Here is a 19416-nt window from a genome sequence, read left to right as displayed (position 1 = left end):
TGATGGAAAAATTGTTGTTCCCTTCTTTACATGTCCTGTACTGTATTTGATGATTTATCTTATCTTTCCATGGCATAAACTGTCCTGAGATGCTTAATACCAGGTTGGGAGCAGCTCTCGAATCAACAGACAAAGCAGATGATTGTTCGCACATTCTTTATTATCAAAAAAGAACGAAACCAATATTAAATTAAATAAATTACAGACATTTCTGAGCTGGTTATACATCATGCGTTTACCAAGTAAGACTTCAGAGCCATTACACATCCACATCACGGTTACTTTTACAGCAATAAAGGGACACTGGAAATCAAAGTTTTTCTACCCCAGCATGAATTTGAGCTTCCCTAATTTTCTTGCCTGGGCACTTGGAAATTAAGGCTTTGAACGGGCCACATTGTTCTTCCAAGCAATGCCATTTGCCCATCAATGTTACACTTATTGCCAGAATTGGCCCGTGGCTACAGAAATGAAGTATCCTTCTTCCCGGGTCACCGGAATCGCAGAGCAGAATCGGTGCAGCTACTTTCAACCCTCTCTTTTAACATCCCATCCATTATGCTTGTAGGAACTTCAAGAAATACAATCTATTTTTTATACATGGTCTGTTGCTCTGAGGCTTCCTGCGTTTGGCCTGTCAGGCCTCGAGATGGTGAAATCAGCCTCCTGTAATTAACCTTGAATGAAGGACTGGAAATTGGAATTTTCCTCATTTTATGTGATGCCACCTCAGAGATGCAGAAATATTGATTAGCTACTGTAGGACAGTTTCTCGTTCCGTTGCACCAATTTCCTTGTTGCTTTTTTTTCAAATGAGCAAGTAAAAGGAGTTCTCAGGCAGTAACAAAAGACCGTGAGTAATCACCCTCAAAGATAATTTAAGAGAATTAATCTCTTGATTTTACCTTATAGAACAAGCTATACATGGTTCTGGAAAAATCACTGCTGTCTAAGATTAAAATAAGTAATAAACATTAGGTAGCGGGGTTTTCCTTTTGGAAACTAACCTCCTTTGGTTTTATTACTCTCTCCTGCACCACATAATCAGAAACTGAGGTAGAGAAATGGTGACTTAGTTTAGTTAATGAGGTGTTACATAAAACCAAACTGGCAGGGTCCTGATGTTTCCTTTAATGGCTGTCTAGCTATGATGGTTCATGAAGCTCTGTTTTCCTTAAAAATGAGACATCTGGGAGCTGTAGGAGAGCCCCACTTTCTCTCCTTCTAGCAATTTGCTAGTGAATCAGCTCAATAATGTATACCTACTTCAAAACTGTACATTAAAGCTTGCTAATATTTTCAATTTTTTTCAAGTAATAAAATAGAAATAACCTTTAAAAATATAATTTACTTTTATTATTAAGGCCACTCTTTATTTTTTGCATTCATGGAAAGATAACAGACTCTCCAGTTTTACTTCCATTACTATTCAGCTTTTCTTGTAGATTCTTGCATTTTAGCCGAGTGCTGGAAATACCTGGTAGGAAGATTTGAAATTCCAACAAAAGAAATTGTTCTCATTGCAGTTGAAGACATACCAGTACATGTCTTTATCTTAAATTTTTTATAACCTTATTTTCATAAAAGCCATATTTGAAATGCACTGAAGAAGGGTCTCTAACCCTTGGCTTATGCTTAGATTTTTCAGGCTATATATTGTCATCTTGTCATTACTGTCACAACATCAGCACTGGGTGAGGAGGGAAGGCATCAGCGAGGGAAACTAAAATAGCAGTTGTTATTAGCATCACTCAAATATAAAAGAACGTCAGGTTTTTAGAAATGATTAAGATCTCAGCTGTCTGTCTCTGGGTTAGTGAGGCAGGCATCTGTGCCTGAGAGGTAGATGGTCCTGGTGGCGTCAGTCTGTGGTGAATTTTAATGAAAATCATCAAGCACATAGTAGGGAATTGTTATGGAAATATCACGTACTGTACAAGAGTTGTCTCTTGCTGCACAAGTGACCATTTGAGAGCTTGTCACTGGAAGCCCTGCGTAGCCCAGCCTGTCACTTGGGCTGTTCCCTAGTTGCAGGCATAAAATACGCTCTAATTTCAGTTTTACTGCTCTGAGTCTGAGGCATTATGAAAAGTGTGTGGGAGGGGCTTCCTTCCCTGTCCCTGAATTTGCTACTTGTGATCAAAATGATTTGGGAAAAAGGTATCTCCCCGAAGCACTCATCCATGCTCTGGACTAAATCTTCTAGTTGTTCCCGTCAAGAGGAGGATGGGAAGAGTCGGAACACCCTTGGGGTGAATGCTTTCATGCCACTCACAGTCTAAGAGCTTTATCTGAAACGCTGTTCAGTCCGTAGAAAGATCCCTAAAAAACTTCAGAGGGGATTTGAACCAGACCCTGGGTCCTTTGAACACGGACTCAACCCACTGGCCCGGCAGTAACACAGTAACAAGGAACCCTTCTTTCTGATTACAAACTCGTCCTATTTGTAAGAAAAAAATAGATGTGAACCAGAAAGTAGCCTGGCTGAGATAGAGTATGGAGGTCTTTGGGGGATGAGAAATATGGCAGAGGTGTGAGGCAGCAGTTTGGGGGACACAGAAGGAGCGGCGGAGGGGTCCGAGAAGGGGGACCCACAGAAGAGGCAGGGCTGGTGCCAGGGGGGAAACTTGGGGTTTGCACTTGCTGTGCAGACCCCCCGCAGGGCAGTGCACGCTTCAGAACAGCATTACCTTACAAAGCTGTGTCTCCCCAACTTGCAAGACTTGCTTTTGGTCCTGCAACAAAGCCGTGAAAGGCTCTTAATGTTTGCTTGTGTCGGGAAAAGAGGGAGAGGGAAAGGCGAGAACGGGGATGCCCAAATTGCGTCATGTCTGCGTGGGCAGAAGAGTGTGGTTATGGCAGACAAAGGAGAGCACTTGGCAATGGTGACTAATTGTCCCATGTGTTAAAGGCACCTGCCTTCAAATGAACTCGCTTCTCTTCTGTAATTAATGAGATGGCATTTCCTGAGTTCCTGCTTCCATAGGTTTCTGTTGCCTGCTCCAGAGTCCATTGCTCTGAATCCCAGAAGCGGAGCAGAAAGGAGGGAGGAATTTATCAGTTCAAGAGGTGTGATGGCCTCTTGCTTTGCAAACTTATTGTATCCCCAGGTAGAGGCGCAGCTCTTCACCGAGGGAGGGGAGAGAGGAGTCTGTTCGGGAGGGTTTGCCCGCACGCTGAGGCTCCCTGTGCACTCACAGAGCTGTCTGCGTCTCTGAGTGGAACATGCTTCCAAACATCTCCTAAAGGGCACACAAGGCACACTGGGTTAGGGCTGACGCCGTGGCACAAACCCAGCCACGCAACTGAGCAGACATTTGGTCACACAGAGAAATGCCACCAGAAACCCCAACCCTTCCCAACCCTCCCTCCACGAGGGAATCATAGAATGGTCTAGGTTGGAAGAGACCCTTGGGATCATCAAGTCCAACCATCTCCCCTACTCTACAAAGTCCTCCCCTACACCATGTCCCTCAGCACTGCATCTAAACGGCCCTTAAACACAGCCAGGGATGGGGACTCCACCCCCTCCCTGGGCAGCCTGTTCCAATGCCCGACCACTCTTTCGGTGAAAAATTCTTTCCTAATGTTCAATCTAAACCTACCCTGTTGGAGCTTGAAAGGGTGCTCAGCTTCCAACTCTGCAGGGACAGGATGGGGAAGGTCACCCTTGGAAGGTATCTCCTCCCAGGGACCTGGGTTCAGCGGGTGCAAATCTCTTCAGTGGTAACAAAGTCCGTGCTGAAAACTTCACCGCTGACCCTTCTTTTGAGCTTGAGCTGAACCTGGTTCTCCAAGTCCGTGCCAGTGTGTGGAGGCCACGGGTCTGACTGTGAACCTGAGCTCTGTGGCCCAGAATGATGAAAGGTTTCCCCCGTGGGGGTTTCCCAGCTGCTTCTTCGGCCAGGTGCCTGCCAGAGCTCCCCATGGAAGGGATTTTAAATTATTTTTGCAGCTAACTTTTCAAAGTGTTACTCTTGCTAGCAGTTTGCCTGGCAATGGCACGGGGGACTCCCCACCTAAGCAATCCCAACCACAACTTCTGATTTCCACCTTATTCCACAGCTGGAATAAGAAGTGGCTCCCCATGGAAGGGATTTTAAATTATTTTTGCAGCTAACTTTTCAAAGTGTTACTCTTGCTAGCAGTTTGCCTGGCAATGGCACGGGGGACTCCCCACCTAAGCAATCCCAACCGCAACTTCTGATTTCCACCTTACTCCACAGCTGAAGAAGTGACCCCTGGCACTAGGACTAACCTCCTCCAAGTTCTTGAACTCCGTGCTGCTTTCGTCCGCAGACTCGTAGATGGAGAGCTCTGTCTGATTTGGCCTCTGTGTGGGAAAGAATCAAATCCACAAATTAACACAGTGTGGGGTTGAAAGGAATGGAAAAAATCACTAAGCCAGGCTGAAGACTTCACACATGTCCAAAGGGAAATGCCCAGGAAGAAGGGGCACAGAAGGAATCCTGCTTTGATTTTTTATCTGCTCTGACTGAGCTGGCATTTACATATCTCTCTGCCGAGATATGAGGTACCTTAACTTACTCTTATGAGATAACCGGCCACCACTGCCCTCGTTCCAACTCCAATTATCATGCAATAAACCAGCCCCTATTTGGAGAAATGGCCTGTCTCACCCTGTGTTGTCAGCATGTGCCCCATTCCTTTTTCTCCTCCCACCAAGGGAAGCACTCATGGATGCCGGGGCTGATCAAGGGCAGGGGCACGTGCTTTGTCTTCATTTCCCAGGGCCAAATTCTGCCTCTGTGTGCAGCTGCATGTTCCATCCAACAGCAAACTGGGGCCGTGGTGCTGGAACTGCTCTTTTGGCCTCTCTGGGCTGGGACAACACCCATCTCCCAGGTAGGGGTTTGCAGATTTTCCATTGAAATCAATTCAATCAGTAGGCAATTGGTCCATAGGCGAGAATTAGAAGATGGAATAATTTGTTGGATTTAGACCTTTACCACTTGAGATAAACAAGAAACTTTATTAGGTGCAGTATTAAGCTGTTATTCTTCCTTTGTGCTGACGCAGCATGTAAATCTAATAATACCACACTGTGAGCTGGGGGAAGACCGGGGAGCACATGTACCTCCTCTAAGATGGGCGGGTGGACAACTTCTCTGCTGTTTGCCAGTGCAAACAGAACAGCGTCGTGGATCGTCAGGAAGATGTGGTTTCGGTCCAGGCCTCCTTCCTCGAAGACTCCACCTGCACTAATGTCGTTGTACACCTGGGCTGAAGAAAGGAAAAGCACATGAAGAAGAAGGAGACCAAAGAAGGAAGCCCTTGCAAGTGCACATGGCTAACAGTAGCCCCCGGAGCTAAAGCAGGGCCGGGATGCACAGGGAAGAAGGAGGTTTGCTGCAGAAATGAGAGTGTGGAGATCTAGTTTTCTACATGCTGAATGTGGAGATGTTCCAGTCCTATCACTCCCCAAATAAAGAACCCATTTCACACACAGAGAACAGCGTTCCTCCTTCCTTTCTTCTGTTCTCTTCTTTCATCTGTTCTGGCTCGGTCTAACAAAAGGCTGACAGCTCACACAGTTTGCATAAAGAACACAAAAAGATCTCTCCAGAGCATGTAAATGGGGAAAAATCACATGGAAAAGTGTTCTTCGTGGATTCTTACCATGCACGTTTGCCAAGAACACTTTAATCCCAATCTTCTGGTAACTGGAACACAACTAGAAGGGATGAAAGGGGAGAGAGAGGATTAATAACACTGCTGCTCCAGCCTTGTGTTTATAGATAAAGTCTTTTATCCAGGGCTTTACACGTGCCCTGGAGATGCTGAAGGAGAAAGTCACACAGAAGGAAGGTAAACATCTTTATCTGAGCTGCCCAAGAGAGTAGAAGGTACCTGGGTGACGTTGCTTGGCTGTGTTTGTTGTACAGAACTAACCTTGCCCAGTGCTTTTGTGCCCATGAGGTCAACAAAACAGACTCCACTCATGTCCAGGATGATGGTGTGAAAGTTGACGTAGGGCGGTCCTGTCATCATAGGGTCAGCATCTGCTCTCGGCAGGACGCTCAGGGTGCTTCCTTGCAGGGTCATGGTGCTGCCCAGTTCACTGGGGGTGTGCACTTGTCCCTCACTGTTAGTGGGTGGACGGAAGGTGATGTAGGAGATGCTGGCGCCGTTGGCAGTCGTCTGGTTGTTGTTGGTATCGGTGGGAGAGGTGCTTTCGAAGTCTTTCTGGAGCTCTTGCAAAGACAAGGTCTACAGCAAAGCAGAAATGCACAGTCAGGGCAGGGCACAAGCTGAGATGCTGACGTGTGAAGGCACCTGAAGTATTCAGTGGCATGTGGTGTTTGAATTTGGACTAATTCCAGCCCGGTGCTGGGCTGAATATCCCTTAGGGCTGGAGTTAAATTATTCCTGTTCACATGCTTCGAGACTGCTCAGCAATGCAAACGAAGTGAAGCTGGGATGAGTGGGAATTGGGCTTCAAAAGGGCACTTTTGAACTGAAATGCTGACATAGGTGTTTCCTTAGAGAGAGAGGGCGAGCCTAGTTTCTAGCAAATTGTTCCCCGTGTTTCCATTCTAGCCATCTCTACGGCTTTCTTGCTCCCAGCCTTTTCCAGTGCTCCTGCATCTTACAGTTTTGGCTATTGGGAGTAATGGAGCTGTGGGTGGGAAGGAAAGGAGGAAAAGTTGGTAGAAGTGGCTGGGAAAACAGGGCAGAAAATCCTATGTCAAGAGGAGCTGTTTGATGGGGACTTGGGGTCTCATTCACCCAAACCCAAACTGAGTTACCTTGTTCTGCCTCAATAAGAACTTCGGTAGCTTTGTTGGTGGTTGTGCTGTCCCCTTCTTCTGCTGTTTCACATATTTCTTCCTGGCTAAGTACACTTTGCCAGGATCCACCCCTGTCTGTGGAAAAGAGAGAGAATTTTCTTTGAAAAAGTCTGTTCAGCCCTGAAATTGGGGGCTGCTATTTCTTTCCTGCTATTTCCCAGCCTGTGGCACGTGGCACAGGAGGACAGCACCAGCTGTACGACAGAGTAAGGTGATCCTGATGGCAACCAAACAACATCTTCAGCAACTCAGGGTACCTGCACCTGCAGGGAGGAGAGATTACAGTAGCAGGATGACTGCTTTTGGCAGAGCTGGGAGGAGGATACCTGCCAGGAGTCAGACATAACCTCTAAAATGAGGTGTAGAAACAGTCCTGAAGTTCAGGGATGAAAGGATGGAAGAGGAGAGGATGGATGTGACCATCTTTTGCCATCATCCTAAGCTTAATTGTCTCCACGTAGCAATAGAGGAGAGAGCAAGGGCCACTGGGGATTGGCTGCAAGTGGAGATTTCTTAGGACGTTGCTCACCTTGGCTATAATCTTCTCGCGGAATATCTCTGAGTTGGCAAAATACAGTGGCGAGCAGTAGGTCACGATTTTAATCCCATTAAGTTCGTGTACCTGCAACAGAGATGAGAGCTCAACAGACCTGACAGGTTGTGGGGGGTGGTACAGGGTGGGTTTGGGCAGCAGGTAACTGGGAAGGTCGAATGGAAGAGTAGCTGTTCTGCTGCCCCTGAAACAACCAGCAAACAGCCTTGCTGAGACAGAACCGTGGAGGGTCTGGATCAAACTGGGGACCAGTGACAAAGAGCAGCATTTTCTCTGAGAGTGCTTTAGCTCTCCTTACCTTGTTGTAGGCTTTGGGGTTCTTGTAGATGTCGGTGGAAGTGACTTGGCCCAGGGCAGAGCCGTTACGGCTGAGGAGAAAAGAGGTGACCAGAATTAAACGTTGCAGGGGAAGAAAACTGCTTCTCTTCACATTCCATACCAGGATTTGAAAATTTGCTTTATGAAAATACTTAGATTTCGTCCCTGCAGAGTCTAACGGGGCAAAAAAAAATAAGTCAGCACTTTGAGATCCCAGACTGGGAAATATTAATAAAGGGCTTTGATGGATTAAAAAGGGTGTGCAAACTTCACACCAGACTCTGCGCTTGTCCGAGGCTCGCTCTTTTCATGAGCAGGACTTTCTGCTGGGAACTATGCAGGTACCTTCTCGTGCTCGGAGTAAATACCTTCAGACTTCCCCCTGCCTTGGGATGTGCACAGGGGTAACCGCGCGCGGGAGGGGGAATGCAGGCAGTAAATTAGCGCCTGCCATTCCTGTTTGCACATTCCAGGGGCCGGGGAGGACACCTGCACTCCCCCAGGCTCCTGCCACACGTTCCTTCGAAACACGGGCCAGAGGTCGGTTATAAGAATAATCTGTCGTTGATTCTGCAACTGGGAGATTTTCCTTCTCTTTGGGTTCTTGGAGCTACCCCGGTACTTACAACTGGGTATGGAAAATCACGACCAGCGCGGAAAATCCCACTCCCACAGCGACTCCGTAGGGAAGGCTCAGGAAGAAAGCGGAGAAGAAGCTCACCAGCCAGACCAGCTGCAGAAAGAGAAGAGCACGGAAGATCATTTTACTCTACCAGGGGCTGGAGCACAGCGATGGATGGAAAAGTGGCTCCGTGTTGATATTCTGGACCCGAAGAACTACACAGCTGAGGATCAAAAGACCAAGGGCTGAATTGTGCAGCTATTCTACTCATACAGTTTATTGCACGCTTTCGTGTGAAACATCGTTGCTGGGAAACTTGCCAGAAGCCCCAGTTTTTCAGCCATAAAAGCAGCCAGTGCGTTTCTTCCCAGCTGCATGAACACCCGCACCGCTCGGTCGGCTCAAAAAGCATCAGCCTCATGAGCTGAGAAAGGGCTCCTGCAGATCAGCCCATCTGCTGCTCCGTAACTGCTCCCAAGCCCCAAGGAAGCTCCCGCTGTCAGTCAGAGCCTTTCAAAAGGAATGAGCATCTATCTGAAAACCCTCTGAGCACCTACGATAAATGACCCGAGCACAGAGCAGATTCCATGACAAAGTATGACAGAGCACAGCAAAACCTGCTCCACCTCTCAGCTCAGAGCTCTGTCATCTGTCATTTTTATATATTAGCGGTCGAGCGTCTCCCTCCACATGAAATTAGTCCTGCCTAAGCATATAAACATGCCCTCTGAGAATCATTATTGGGTTATTATAATCCCATCCCCAAGACTGATAAAACCTAACTTTGACCTTGGAGAAATCAGCGTAATTTTGATGACTTCAGCATCTTTGTTTATATTGATAGTGCATATAAATGACAAGTAAGGGTTTCCCTCTGTCCATACTTCGCACTGGGCTGTATCTGTGGAGTGATCCCTGCAGTTAGGACTGAAAACCAATCAGACTTGGAGGTAATGAGGTCTGACATCACCCAGAAGCGGTGTTCCCCATTTTGGGACAGGACACTGAATCTAGTTCAAATTCCAGGAAGATTAAGGTCAGGGGAATGCAGTTCACTCCATTGGCATCTGCCTGGTCCCCACGCTCCCTGCACCTGTAGGTTGTCCATGGTTGCTGGTACCAAGAGCGTTGTTCCACCAGCTCAGTGGAAACACAGCACCATCGGGGCAGTGGGTCTGGCTGTGCCATGGACAGATGATTCACACAAAAGGCAAAAACAAAGAGGTTTCTGACCACGTCTGGCAGAGACAACCTGGCAGGGTGTTCCAGGCATCACCACGCATCTCTGCTCAACCCCTGTCCTCTCAGATGTTTGCCCAGACTTTGGGCTGGGGGCTGAGGACCCCACAGGGTGAGTCTGTGCTCCCTTCTTGGAGCTCTGATAAAGGGCAGTAACTTCACCTGACCTCACTCGAATGGCCAGAGCCAACCCAGACCTTCCATCCTACCCAGCAGGCACCAGCAGAACCCATGCAGAGATGTGCTTAAGTTGCCATAAACAAGATGAAGAATCTTGTTCTTGATTCTTCTGATGAAGAATCGCATCTTCCCATCAGTGACTCTGCTGTTTCTCACTTGAACTGCATCAGCTCAGACCTTGCACATCCCATCCCTGGTCCGGTCACTCTGCAGGGCTCAATCCTCAGCATGGACCACTTCTTGTGGCTCATGGCCTGTGCTGACGTGTGCCTTCACGTCATGATCCCACCCCTGTGACCTCTCTGCCGGGGCTGCCAACCCATCTCTTCTCCAGCCCCTGTTTGAACAGTATTTTGGGAAAGCTCTTGATGACTCAGGTCAGCCCCTTTGGACTCCCGATTTCTCGGATAAGATGGTTTGTCGGGACCTGACAGGATATTGGCTCAGTGTCCACACACACCACTCAGCCCGTGGGAGTCCTGTTCAAACACTGTCTTTTTATGTCAGACATTTCCAAATTCCGTTCTCACTCCCCCGCACCCCCTGCCTGGGTTTATACATCAACCAGTGCCTGGAGTCCTTATCGCTGTGAAGGGCTCTCCTCACCCTGGAGGGCTATTGTGTGAGTTTTTAAGTCATGACTCCTAGATATTGAGCAGGGCCGGTTTGGCTAGTTCTGGGCAAACAGGCTCCCGGGGTTGATTGGCATTTAAACAGAGCAGGTAATAGTTCAGGCCTCTCCGATACGTGCACTAAGTGTGAGAGTGCTCAGCTGGGCAGGACGGGCTCCACCGCTGCTCAGGACACCGTTGGTGAGGGGTTGGAAGCACGATTGCCCCAAAAGAGTGAAACCCACCTTCTATAGGGGACTTATACCACCCTCCTGCCCCCCAAAACCTGCCGGGGGGTGAGCCTGCTCGCCCAGTGGTTGCCTCCCCTCCATCCCCAGGTACTCACGCAGTCCAACTTGCTCTTCTTCCACAGATAGAAGGGATCAGCCAGCTGCTTGAGGGAGTTTTTCAGGTTGACCGCGATGAGGGCTCCCAGGACGGACTGGGGAGGAGAGAGGATGGTATCAGCTGGGGCGTGGGTGTGCAGGGTGGATGTGCCAGGTTCTGCAGGAGATGCTTTCTGCAGTGTCTGCCCTCCTCAGTCCGGTTACCACAAGGGAATAGAAAAAGGTGACGCGCCCAAAGATCTCACTTGGATCTGAGCGTGATCACTTAGACTATTTTTGCTTCCAAAGACTCGGTGCAAACAGGACAGCAGGTCAGGAACAAGTTGTGCTGTGCATCAAGGGGTTTTGGAGCCAGGCTGTGCCTGCGCTTGGGTGTGAGGAGAACGTGACGCAACGGCCACGCTGTTTGTGCAGATGTTTGTGTTACCTTGGGAAGAGGTTCGAGGTAGATCCCCAGAGACAGCATGGTCACCATAACTACCAAGGCCACAAAGAAAGATGCTACCTGCAAAAAAGAAAGAAATCGCTTCAGCAAACATCCAGGTCTTCCTAAAATCCCTCTGGGTCTTTCCTCTCCCCACCACTTCAGCCAACGGCACGACTGGTCACTGCTGTATTTTACGTGAGCAGACGATTGCATCTGAGCAATGGGCTGGGATTTTGCAGATCTCATAGATAACCCCGAGCTTCCGGCATGTGGTAGCTCTGCTCAATTGAGGGAGCCAGTCTGGGAATGCAGATTTACAGCCCTACATCTCTGACCGATCCAAAGAACCATCCAGGGAACAAAGAGGGGTTGGGAAGGGAGAAAATTCTGCTTTTAACAGCAGCAACGTGAAGCACTTGTGTGTGGAGCTTCTCCAGACCTGGCAGCGTGCTGCAGCTACAGGGGTTTGTGGTCAAGTAGGGTCATGTAGGGAAGAGAGGAGGAGGAGGAGGAGATACTAACTTGTGATTTCCCTCCTGCCCCATCGATGGCCAGAGTGACGGAGAGAGCACAGCAGATCACGTGGATTTTGAAGAAGGATCCAAAGAAGTTGCTGCAGCCCAAGGCCAGCATTTCCTGTGGAGATGGGGGAACATGGTCATCAGAAGGGACAACTGCCCCTCCTGCCCTGCCAATGCCTGAGAGCTACCAGGGAGGAGTGCAGGTGCCTGAATTTAGGGTTTGTGTGGCCAGGGAAGGGACCAGTGTGTCCCAAACCCTTTCCTTCCAGTAAGAGCTGGGACAGGCTCTGGTATAGCAGGGAAACCTGGAAGCACAATTCCACATAAACACGTTGTCATCTGTTGACACACTAAGGGCAGGGCTTCATGTGGTATGCGTGGCTGTTATTGAAAGCTGCCACTGTGCCCGTGATGACAAAAGAGGATTATTTAATGTCCTGCCTCTCACAGTATCTAGGTGACACACCAGGAATCCAGGTCTTTCTCTGCTCACTGAGAAACACATGTGCCTCGTTGTGCTCCAACAACCTGTAAAAATGCCGTCGGTGCCAGCACTCGGGGCTGAAGCCTCCGATCTGGAGGCAGAGCAAAGCAGAGAGCTCAGCCTAAGGCTTTTTTTCCTTTTTGCAGGCTCTCTCCAATCCATGGGAGATGGATCTGCCATCTGTCCTTTCGACCCCTCCATGGCAAGCTGCCACCTGAGCCCACGTGCAGGGGAGCAGCCCCCCTGTTTTAAGCAGAAGCCAGTTGAAAGCTTCCCATTCATGCAGCCAGTTTTTCCTTTCACGCCTGAGAGCGAGGGGACCGGTCCCTGCCCACGTCCTTCCAGACCAAGCGTTACCTGGTTGGGGTCCACGTCATAGCCATGCTTGGCTGCCAGCGTCCTCCCCATGGCCAGGTTGATCACGTAGCCCACGATGGCGAGCGAGAAAGCTGTGCCAACCATGTCTTTCCACTTGTCCACCATGGGCAGGGTGGGCTCTGGGAACCTGCACTCAAAGAGGAGGCGAGAAGCAGTGGTGACACTGGTGTCCAGAGGCTGGGGAAGAAGGTGAGGAGCTTGTGTGTTTGGGAATGACATAATCCACGTCTACGCCGTGCACAGCTCGAGTGGATGGTGGCAGTTGTGAAACAGGGCGCAGCAGCGCTGCCTGACAGTCCTGGAAGGGGACTGTCATCCAGCAGGGAAGAGTGAGGTGTTTTCCAGACTGCAGGAGGAAGGGAAATTGTCTGGAAGTTGTGTCAGACCTGCACATGCACTTACCCCATGCTGATCTTCCCAACGATTGGCATGTGGTACTTCTCGGGCATCTTAAAGCTGCCAGAGATTGCAGTCGCAACTATTACCTGAAAGTACAGAGAATAAAAGAGCAGTAAGTGCAAAGAGCATGAGCTCTCTCAGAAGGACTAAGCTTGCTGTGCTCCTGGGGCTGACAGTAGAAATTTAGCACCGGATTTGGGCTAGGAAAAGAGAAAACCTCCCCAAAATGAGTTATATTCCTCATCCTCAGCATCACCAGGATGCAGGTACAGTTTAACAGGGATGAGGTGGGGGTCAGAGGTATCCTCTGTGAGGGTGGCCCAATTTCTGACCCCAGATGATGTGGGGATCACATCATTTTCACTGTCATTTCTACATGATGAGCAGAAGTGGGTGTCCCAGGGCCGTAAGGTGAGGGACTGTCTCCTCCTGGAGGGTCTGAGGGACAGCTGGTGCATCACTTACGATGATGATCTCCATGGGGATGGGCATCCGGATCTTTTTCATGTACTTTAGGTTGAGCTCCTTGACGATGATCAGGAGCACGGCACTGACCAAGGCATAGACCAGGGAGGCCACGTTGGTATGGGGCAGACCTTTACAAATATCAATGAATGTCTGAAGGGGAGAAAAGAGGAGAAGGTGTCATGGAGAACCAGAGACTCTGGACAACGTGGACAGCACAACAGAGAACACTTGTTACCACTGCAAACACCCTGAGATGGGTGAAAAGTGCTAGAAACCCTGCTGCTGAGAGACCAGCAACCAGCCCTGGGTCTGTGCCCTCTGGTTAAATGAGGTTCTAGCTGCATCCATGGGAGGCTGCATCCACGGAAGATGCAGGAAAGCCCTGGAATGGGTAAACCTGCTCACAGGAAAAGTTTCTGTTGCTAAAAATTGTGCAAGACTCCTGCTGTAAAGCAACACAGTTTGTATTCTCCCCAAATCCCAGACCCATTTCATTCTTTCTAATTACAAACTAGCAGAGGAGGGCTCAGATAATACTGTATGGGGAAGGCAATGGCGCAACGTGGGTGTGTGGGCTGGGAGGGTTGCACAGCCTTATTTCCCCCCCTCTCCACCCTTTTCTCCGAGCCCCCCTGTCCCTTCCATGGGTGGCAGTGGTGCCTACGGTGTGGTGGTCGCTGGGGAAGGAGGTGCAGGGAAGGCCCCTGCCCAGAGCACCCACTTACATAGACGATAGCTAAGGGGCCGTTGTAAGATGGGACTGTCAAGCCGAAGACGTACTTGAGCACGGAGATGAGGATCTGCAGCCCTGCCGCTGTCATGAAGCCCCTGATGAAAGACTCGGAGAGGTAGATAGCGACAAAGCCAAACTGCACGAATCCCAGGCAGAGCTAGGGATAGGACAGACAAGGCGGCGTTAGAAGGGAGGGTGAGGTGTGGAGGACTCATCCCTCCCACGCAGCCACGGCGAGAGCTGGGCTGGAGCAGGGACGGGGAGAGGAGAGCTGTGGGGTGGTGGGGAGTCATCTCCAGCTGCCATCCTGCCCCAGGGGCTGGCCTCACCCTTGGCTAGTCCATTCAGAGAATTTCACAGCAAGAATTTCCCCCCCCAAAGCCATCCTTTGATGCCGCTGAGGCATCATCCACTTAGAAGTGGGGCCTCTTTGAGCATCTCCACCCCGGGGTGAGAGCCCGTGTGGGTCAGCGCTGGCCAGAGGACACACACTACAGGTGGTGCAGTGAGTCCTTACTTGTATGATGGCTGTCAGGCAGGCTAACGTGGCAGAGATCTCCAGCCTGGCCGCTTCCAGGGCTGTGGTATTCACGCTGGTCTCGTTGGTAGTATGGTTGAAGTACTGGAAGTCCGACTCCGGAGCCAGCTCATTGCAGACGTTGCCAACAATAATGCTGATGACTGCGAAAGTACCTACAGCACAACACAGTGATGTCAGGAGTTTTCTCTAGAGAGCGTCCTGTCCTGAAAGGCACTCGGGCAGGTTGGGCTGTCTGGACCCAGACACCCAGCCCATCACCGCAGCCAGCCCCGCGGCGAGATGCGGCAGCGGTTCATTGGGGTGAGATCCCGCTCTCCAGCCAGGATCAGGGATCCTCTAAACACCTGATGGACCAAACATGGCCAAACATCTCTATTCTGGGGCACATGGAGTGTTCCCAGCCCACATTTAACTGCCTTGTGCAGACAATTGCTCTGCAGACTCTCACCTGGGACCATCTGATGGATGCCACCAAGGAAGAGGTATGTCACCAAGGGGAAGAAGGAGGAGTAGAGCCCGTTGACGGGAGGCAGGTTGGCCAGCAGCGCGAAGGCCATCCCTGGAAAACACAAGGGGAATGGGCAGGTCACCCAGGTGTGTGCAGCTGGTGTCAGCCCCTGGCCCTGCTCACACTCACAATCAGCTCCAAGAAGGTGCTGTGGCCACCACGAACTGCTGCTTTCTAGGCAGGAGAGGCCAAAGAGGGCAGGGAATGCACCACAGGGACAACCAAGGAGAAGGTAGAGCTTGGATTTATACATGTCAGCAGTAAAGGTAGCTAATCCCCCAGGGCTGGACACCAGCTGCCATCTGCAGACCTTGACTTGAACTGGCAAAGAGCTGTCCCTTCTCAGTGACCAAGAAAGTCATTGTGTCTCACCTTGTGGCACTTGAATCGTCCCCGCACTGAGCCCGCCGAGAACATCAGGCAAAATGTAGTCCTTAATTTTATACTTGGGAAGCCACACAAGTATTGGGAATAGGCTAAAGAAGGTGTGTTTTAATCTGGAAGTGGAACATCTAGAGGAGACCAAAAAAAAAAAAATAAATGCAAATAAGTAAAGAAGGAAGGAAGGAAGTGAGCTGGGAAGTGAGCAAGGAAGGGTGTTTGTACGAGTGTCTCAATCTTTCTCCCACACCAAATCCTGAGCCCAGTTTATGGTGTGCAGCCCTTCCCTGCGGGTGCCAGGCCCTTGCAGTTAACTAGCTGGATATTCCATGGAGGATTAATGAGGGGATGTTCCTGACTTGCTGGGAGGTCCCCAGTGCTGCCACAGCTGGAAGGAGAACCAGCACAGAGTGAAGGATTTAGCTCCCCAGGGTCCTGATACCCATGAGATGGGTGAGCTGTAGAGAGGAAACAGCTCAGAGATCCGTGGGGCAGTTGCATGGAGCCAAAGACAAGTTTTTTCAGGTCTTTGGTCAAAAAACCCTAGGTGTGTCTGAAAGAAGGTTGCTTTTGGAATGGCAAATGCAACATCTCTGCCTGCTAACATGTGTGTTCTCTCTTTCCTGTACTACTGCCTTCCTTTTTCCAAGGAATGGAGATAGATTTCCAAGGCAGAGATCAGCAGGATTAATAATCTTTCTTTAAAGAAATTTAGTACTGTTTTTAACAAGAAACTTGATAAAAGGAAATCCCATCTGGAAAGCTTAAAGAACTAATCCACACACTCATATCTACATCACCAATTATACCTTTCTCATTATAAAAAAAAAATATTTGGAACACAGAAACCCAATTCCCAAATGCACGTAGTGCAAAGTGTTCCGCTTATTTGCCCTGTGGCGTCACAGCTGAGGCAGTGAAAAGAGCAACCAGTTTCACTTGCTTCAGTACAATTTGCATTTCTCCTCTGCCTTCCATCCATCAAAGCCCTGAAGACCATGGAGAAGGTTTCCCAGGAGGAAAATGGGAACTATATCCCCAGGTCCAAATTGTATCCCAGTTCCAGACCCAATCTGCTTGGCGCTTGCCCCAGCTACAACATTCTACGTTACCTGAAGAGATTGTTCAATTTTTCCCCGATGGGGTAACTTCTGCTTTTCTTCTCAAACTCTTCATCGAAGAGGCTGACCGAATACGCGGGGCGTTCGATGACATAGCGAGGCCTGGCGTGGTTCATCTCTGGATCATTTAAATTTTTCCCAGAAAAAAAAATAGAAAGAAAAAGCAAAGCCAAGAATGTGACTGGAGCTGGCCCCACCTGCGGTATAACAGACTGGACACCTCCAGCGTCTGGGAGCCCTCCCCGAACATCTCCACCCTAAATAGTTTCCCCGTGGCTCAGGGGCAGGTCCCTGGGAGTGGCTTCACCCAGCACCGGGGGCTGCTGCTCCCCGGCCCGGGGAGTTTTTACCAGTTATTTTGGGGTGATGCTAATGAGCGATGCCGTGTGGAGGGGCCGGGGCGCATCCCGCATTGCCTGGCAGATGAGCATGGGTGTTAATCCCGGCTCTGCCAGAGACTGCCTTTTTGCCTCGGGCGAGTCACTTGACCTTTCTCAAGCCTGAGTTTCACCACGGGGTTGGCACGGCTTCGCGAGGCTGGGCAGCCCTGACACAGTTTGCAATGGCAGATACTGGCACCGTGATTCAAGGCAGTTTCCCTCCGACGTGCTGCCGAGGGCTCTCAGCTGCATCCAGCACCTTTCCTATTTCTCCTTTGCTGGGGACGAGTCCTGGGTTTATTCTAGGAAGTGATGTGCAGAAAGATAACCGTTTCCAATTCATTTCAGTGATGAAGGTGCCAAAACATCCTGATGGACTAGTCCTGCCCAGTATCTGGGTCTTACCAAAGAGAGATGATGAACTTCAGAGCACCCTTATTTTACTATGACCAGCAATACCTGGGAAGAGGGGAGAATCATTATGGTCTGGGGAGGCTGGGGGTGGAGGGAGGAAGTGGTCAGATATAAAATGAGGATCTTGGTAATTATTTATGGTATGGCGTGTATCTAAGTGGGTCATTGCCCAACACAGGAGTAGAAGAGGGGGTGGAAGAAAACTGGTGATTCAGGCAGGAGAATGAATCAAGAAACATCCAGGTTGCCGAGAGCTTACAGAGTGATTTGGATGCACCACATCCTCCTCTCCCCTCTCTTGGCACTGTGAGTACCACTGGAGCCAGTGCACACCTTCACACCGAGGTTGGTGGAACCAGGATGAGCAAAATGTCCATCCGTAGGACTAAGGTCAGTGCTCACTGATGAGCAGGTACCCTGGTGTTGGGGCTGGAAGATGTGGGTAAGAAGTAGCAGAGTGACCCAGCAGTCCAGGACAGGAAGGAAAGTATGATGCAGGCAGCCGAAACTTTTGGGAGAATTTAGGTCAACAGAATCATTATGCAAATAAAAGGTAATGGACTTAGAAAGGGAGGTCATCAACCTCACTCCTGCAGTGGATACTTTAGTGATCCCAGGGGCAGTCAAGTGCAGTTTGCTGTAAAAACAGCTCCAGTGATGGTGTGTTCCAGGCTCTGACCTGCACCCCCCCAAGCTCAGGAGGTGTCTTTGGAGGGATGTCTGGGCTCCAGAGCTGGAGGAGGGATGTGCCCCCCTTCCTGCATGGCCAGGTGCTTCATCCAGTGCCCTCTGCAGACACACACACACTGGCATCCTTCCACTCCTTGGCACTAGAGGTAGCCTTCCAAGAGCAATGACAAGCTTTACCTGTGAGAGGATGGGTGCGGACCGAGGCGATGCAGTGTCCTCGGCTCTTTCCCAGTCCCTACACTCAAGCCAGAGGCCCATCTGATAAACCATCATTCCCTGGTTTTCCCACGTCACTCTGCACAAGTCATGTCCCTGCCTTCAGAGGCTGTTGCTGAGCAGGTTCCCAGCCTTTCCCCAGGTCCCAGCCCCACAGCTCTCCTCTGGATTTCCAGTTCTCCCTCGTGAATATCTTGTAGCCCAGGTCCAGGCTCAGCAAGATGCTTCTAAGGGGTGAGAAACCCACCCGAGTTCCCGGTGCAAGAAGTCTCTCTCAGCTTTATTTCTCAGCTCCATCACTTGCCAAGCAGCGTGCCTGCCATCAGACAGACTGAATCAGCCAATTATATCACAGCTCTTTAATGAATTTCCCCCGCTGAGCGAAAGTGCTGGCAATCAGGAAAAATAATAAACAAGGCAAGTATAGAGGGGAAAAATATCCCCATGATTAAATTCCATCTTAAACAAACAGGCTAATGATGTCAGCGTCTCGGACAGAGTCAAGTTCTTGACTTGGCTTATCAATGGCTTTGCCCTAGATCAAACAGCAGGTTAAACCTTTAAGATTTCGGAATTAAAGAGAACGAGTGACTGCTCCTTGAACAAAAGGTAAAAACCAGCTGTCCTGGGGTCGATGGGGTAAGACCATGGCAAGCTGCAGAGCTGGGGCAGGACACCGAAGCGATGTAATGTGTGGGGAGAAAAGCAGAGTGGCAGTAAGTTGTGGCATTGCAGGGACCAGGTTTTTCAAAAGGTCTATTCCAATTTGGGCATGGAAATAAAGGACAAGGTCTAGGGGAGGAGCTCCAAGTGTGGAGCCCCTGATTGAAGCTTTTCAAGAAGCCTGTTCCTCTTGTGTGTTGGCCAGAGTGGGTGATGCCGAGAAATGTGAAGTTTGGCCTCACTGATAAGTCTACCGAGCCTGGGGTCTTGGAGAAATTGTGGCACCCTGAGTACATCACTGTGATGTGACACTTGGAGCAAGCAACAAACGAAGGCAGAACTGCTTCTCTCCAAGAAGATGGTGTGGGTGAAGGATATTGTCCCACTAAGTCACCAGCTAAGAGTCCCAT

The 19416-nt window shown here is 49.8% G+C and overlaps 1 protein-coding gene across 1 annotated transcript; it reads right to left on the bottom strand.

The window, feature by feature from the left end:
• Positions 1–138: 138 nt before the first annotated feature.
• On the bottom strand, positions 139–16759 carry SLC26A9 (solute carrier family 26 (anion exchanger), member 9). The gene is made up of 20 exons (XM_014955416.1): positions 16635–16759; positions 15514–15653; positions 15082–15192; positions 14610–14785; positions 14085–14249; positions 13357–13509; positions 12895–12977; positions 12472–12619; positions 11632–11745; positions 11110–11187; positions 10682–10777; positions 8310–8416; positions 7664–7733; positions 7342–7434; positions 6771–6887; positions 5914–6231; positions 5641–5695; positions 5099–5244; positions 4259–4333; positions 139–3242 (listed from the first exon to the last, which is right to left on the bottom strand). The coding sequence occupies exons 1-20, from the start codon at positions 16757–16759 to the stop codon at positions 3195–3197; spliced, it is 2418 nt and encodes an 805-aa protein (XP_014810902.1). The 3' UTR covers positions 139–3194.
• Between the last annotated feature and the right edge of the window lie 2657 nt (positions 16760–19416).

The sequence above is a fragment of the Calidris pugnax genome, unplaced genomic scaffold (assembly GCF_001431845.1).
Source record: "Calidris pugnax isolate Ruff unplaced genomic scaffold, ASM143184v1 scaffold215, whole genome shotgun sequence".
Taxonomy (NCBI): Eukaryota; Metazoa; Chordata; class Aves; order Charadriiformes; family Scolopacidae; genus Calidris; species Calidris pugnax.
Note: the sequence above shows the minus strand (reverse complement) of the source record. Positions and strands in the feature narration are given on the sequence as shown.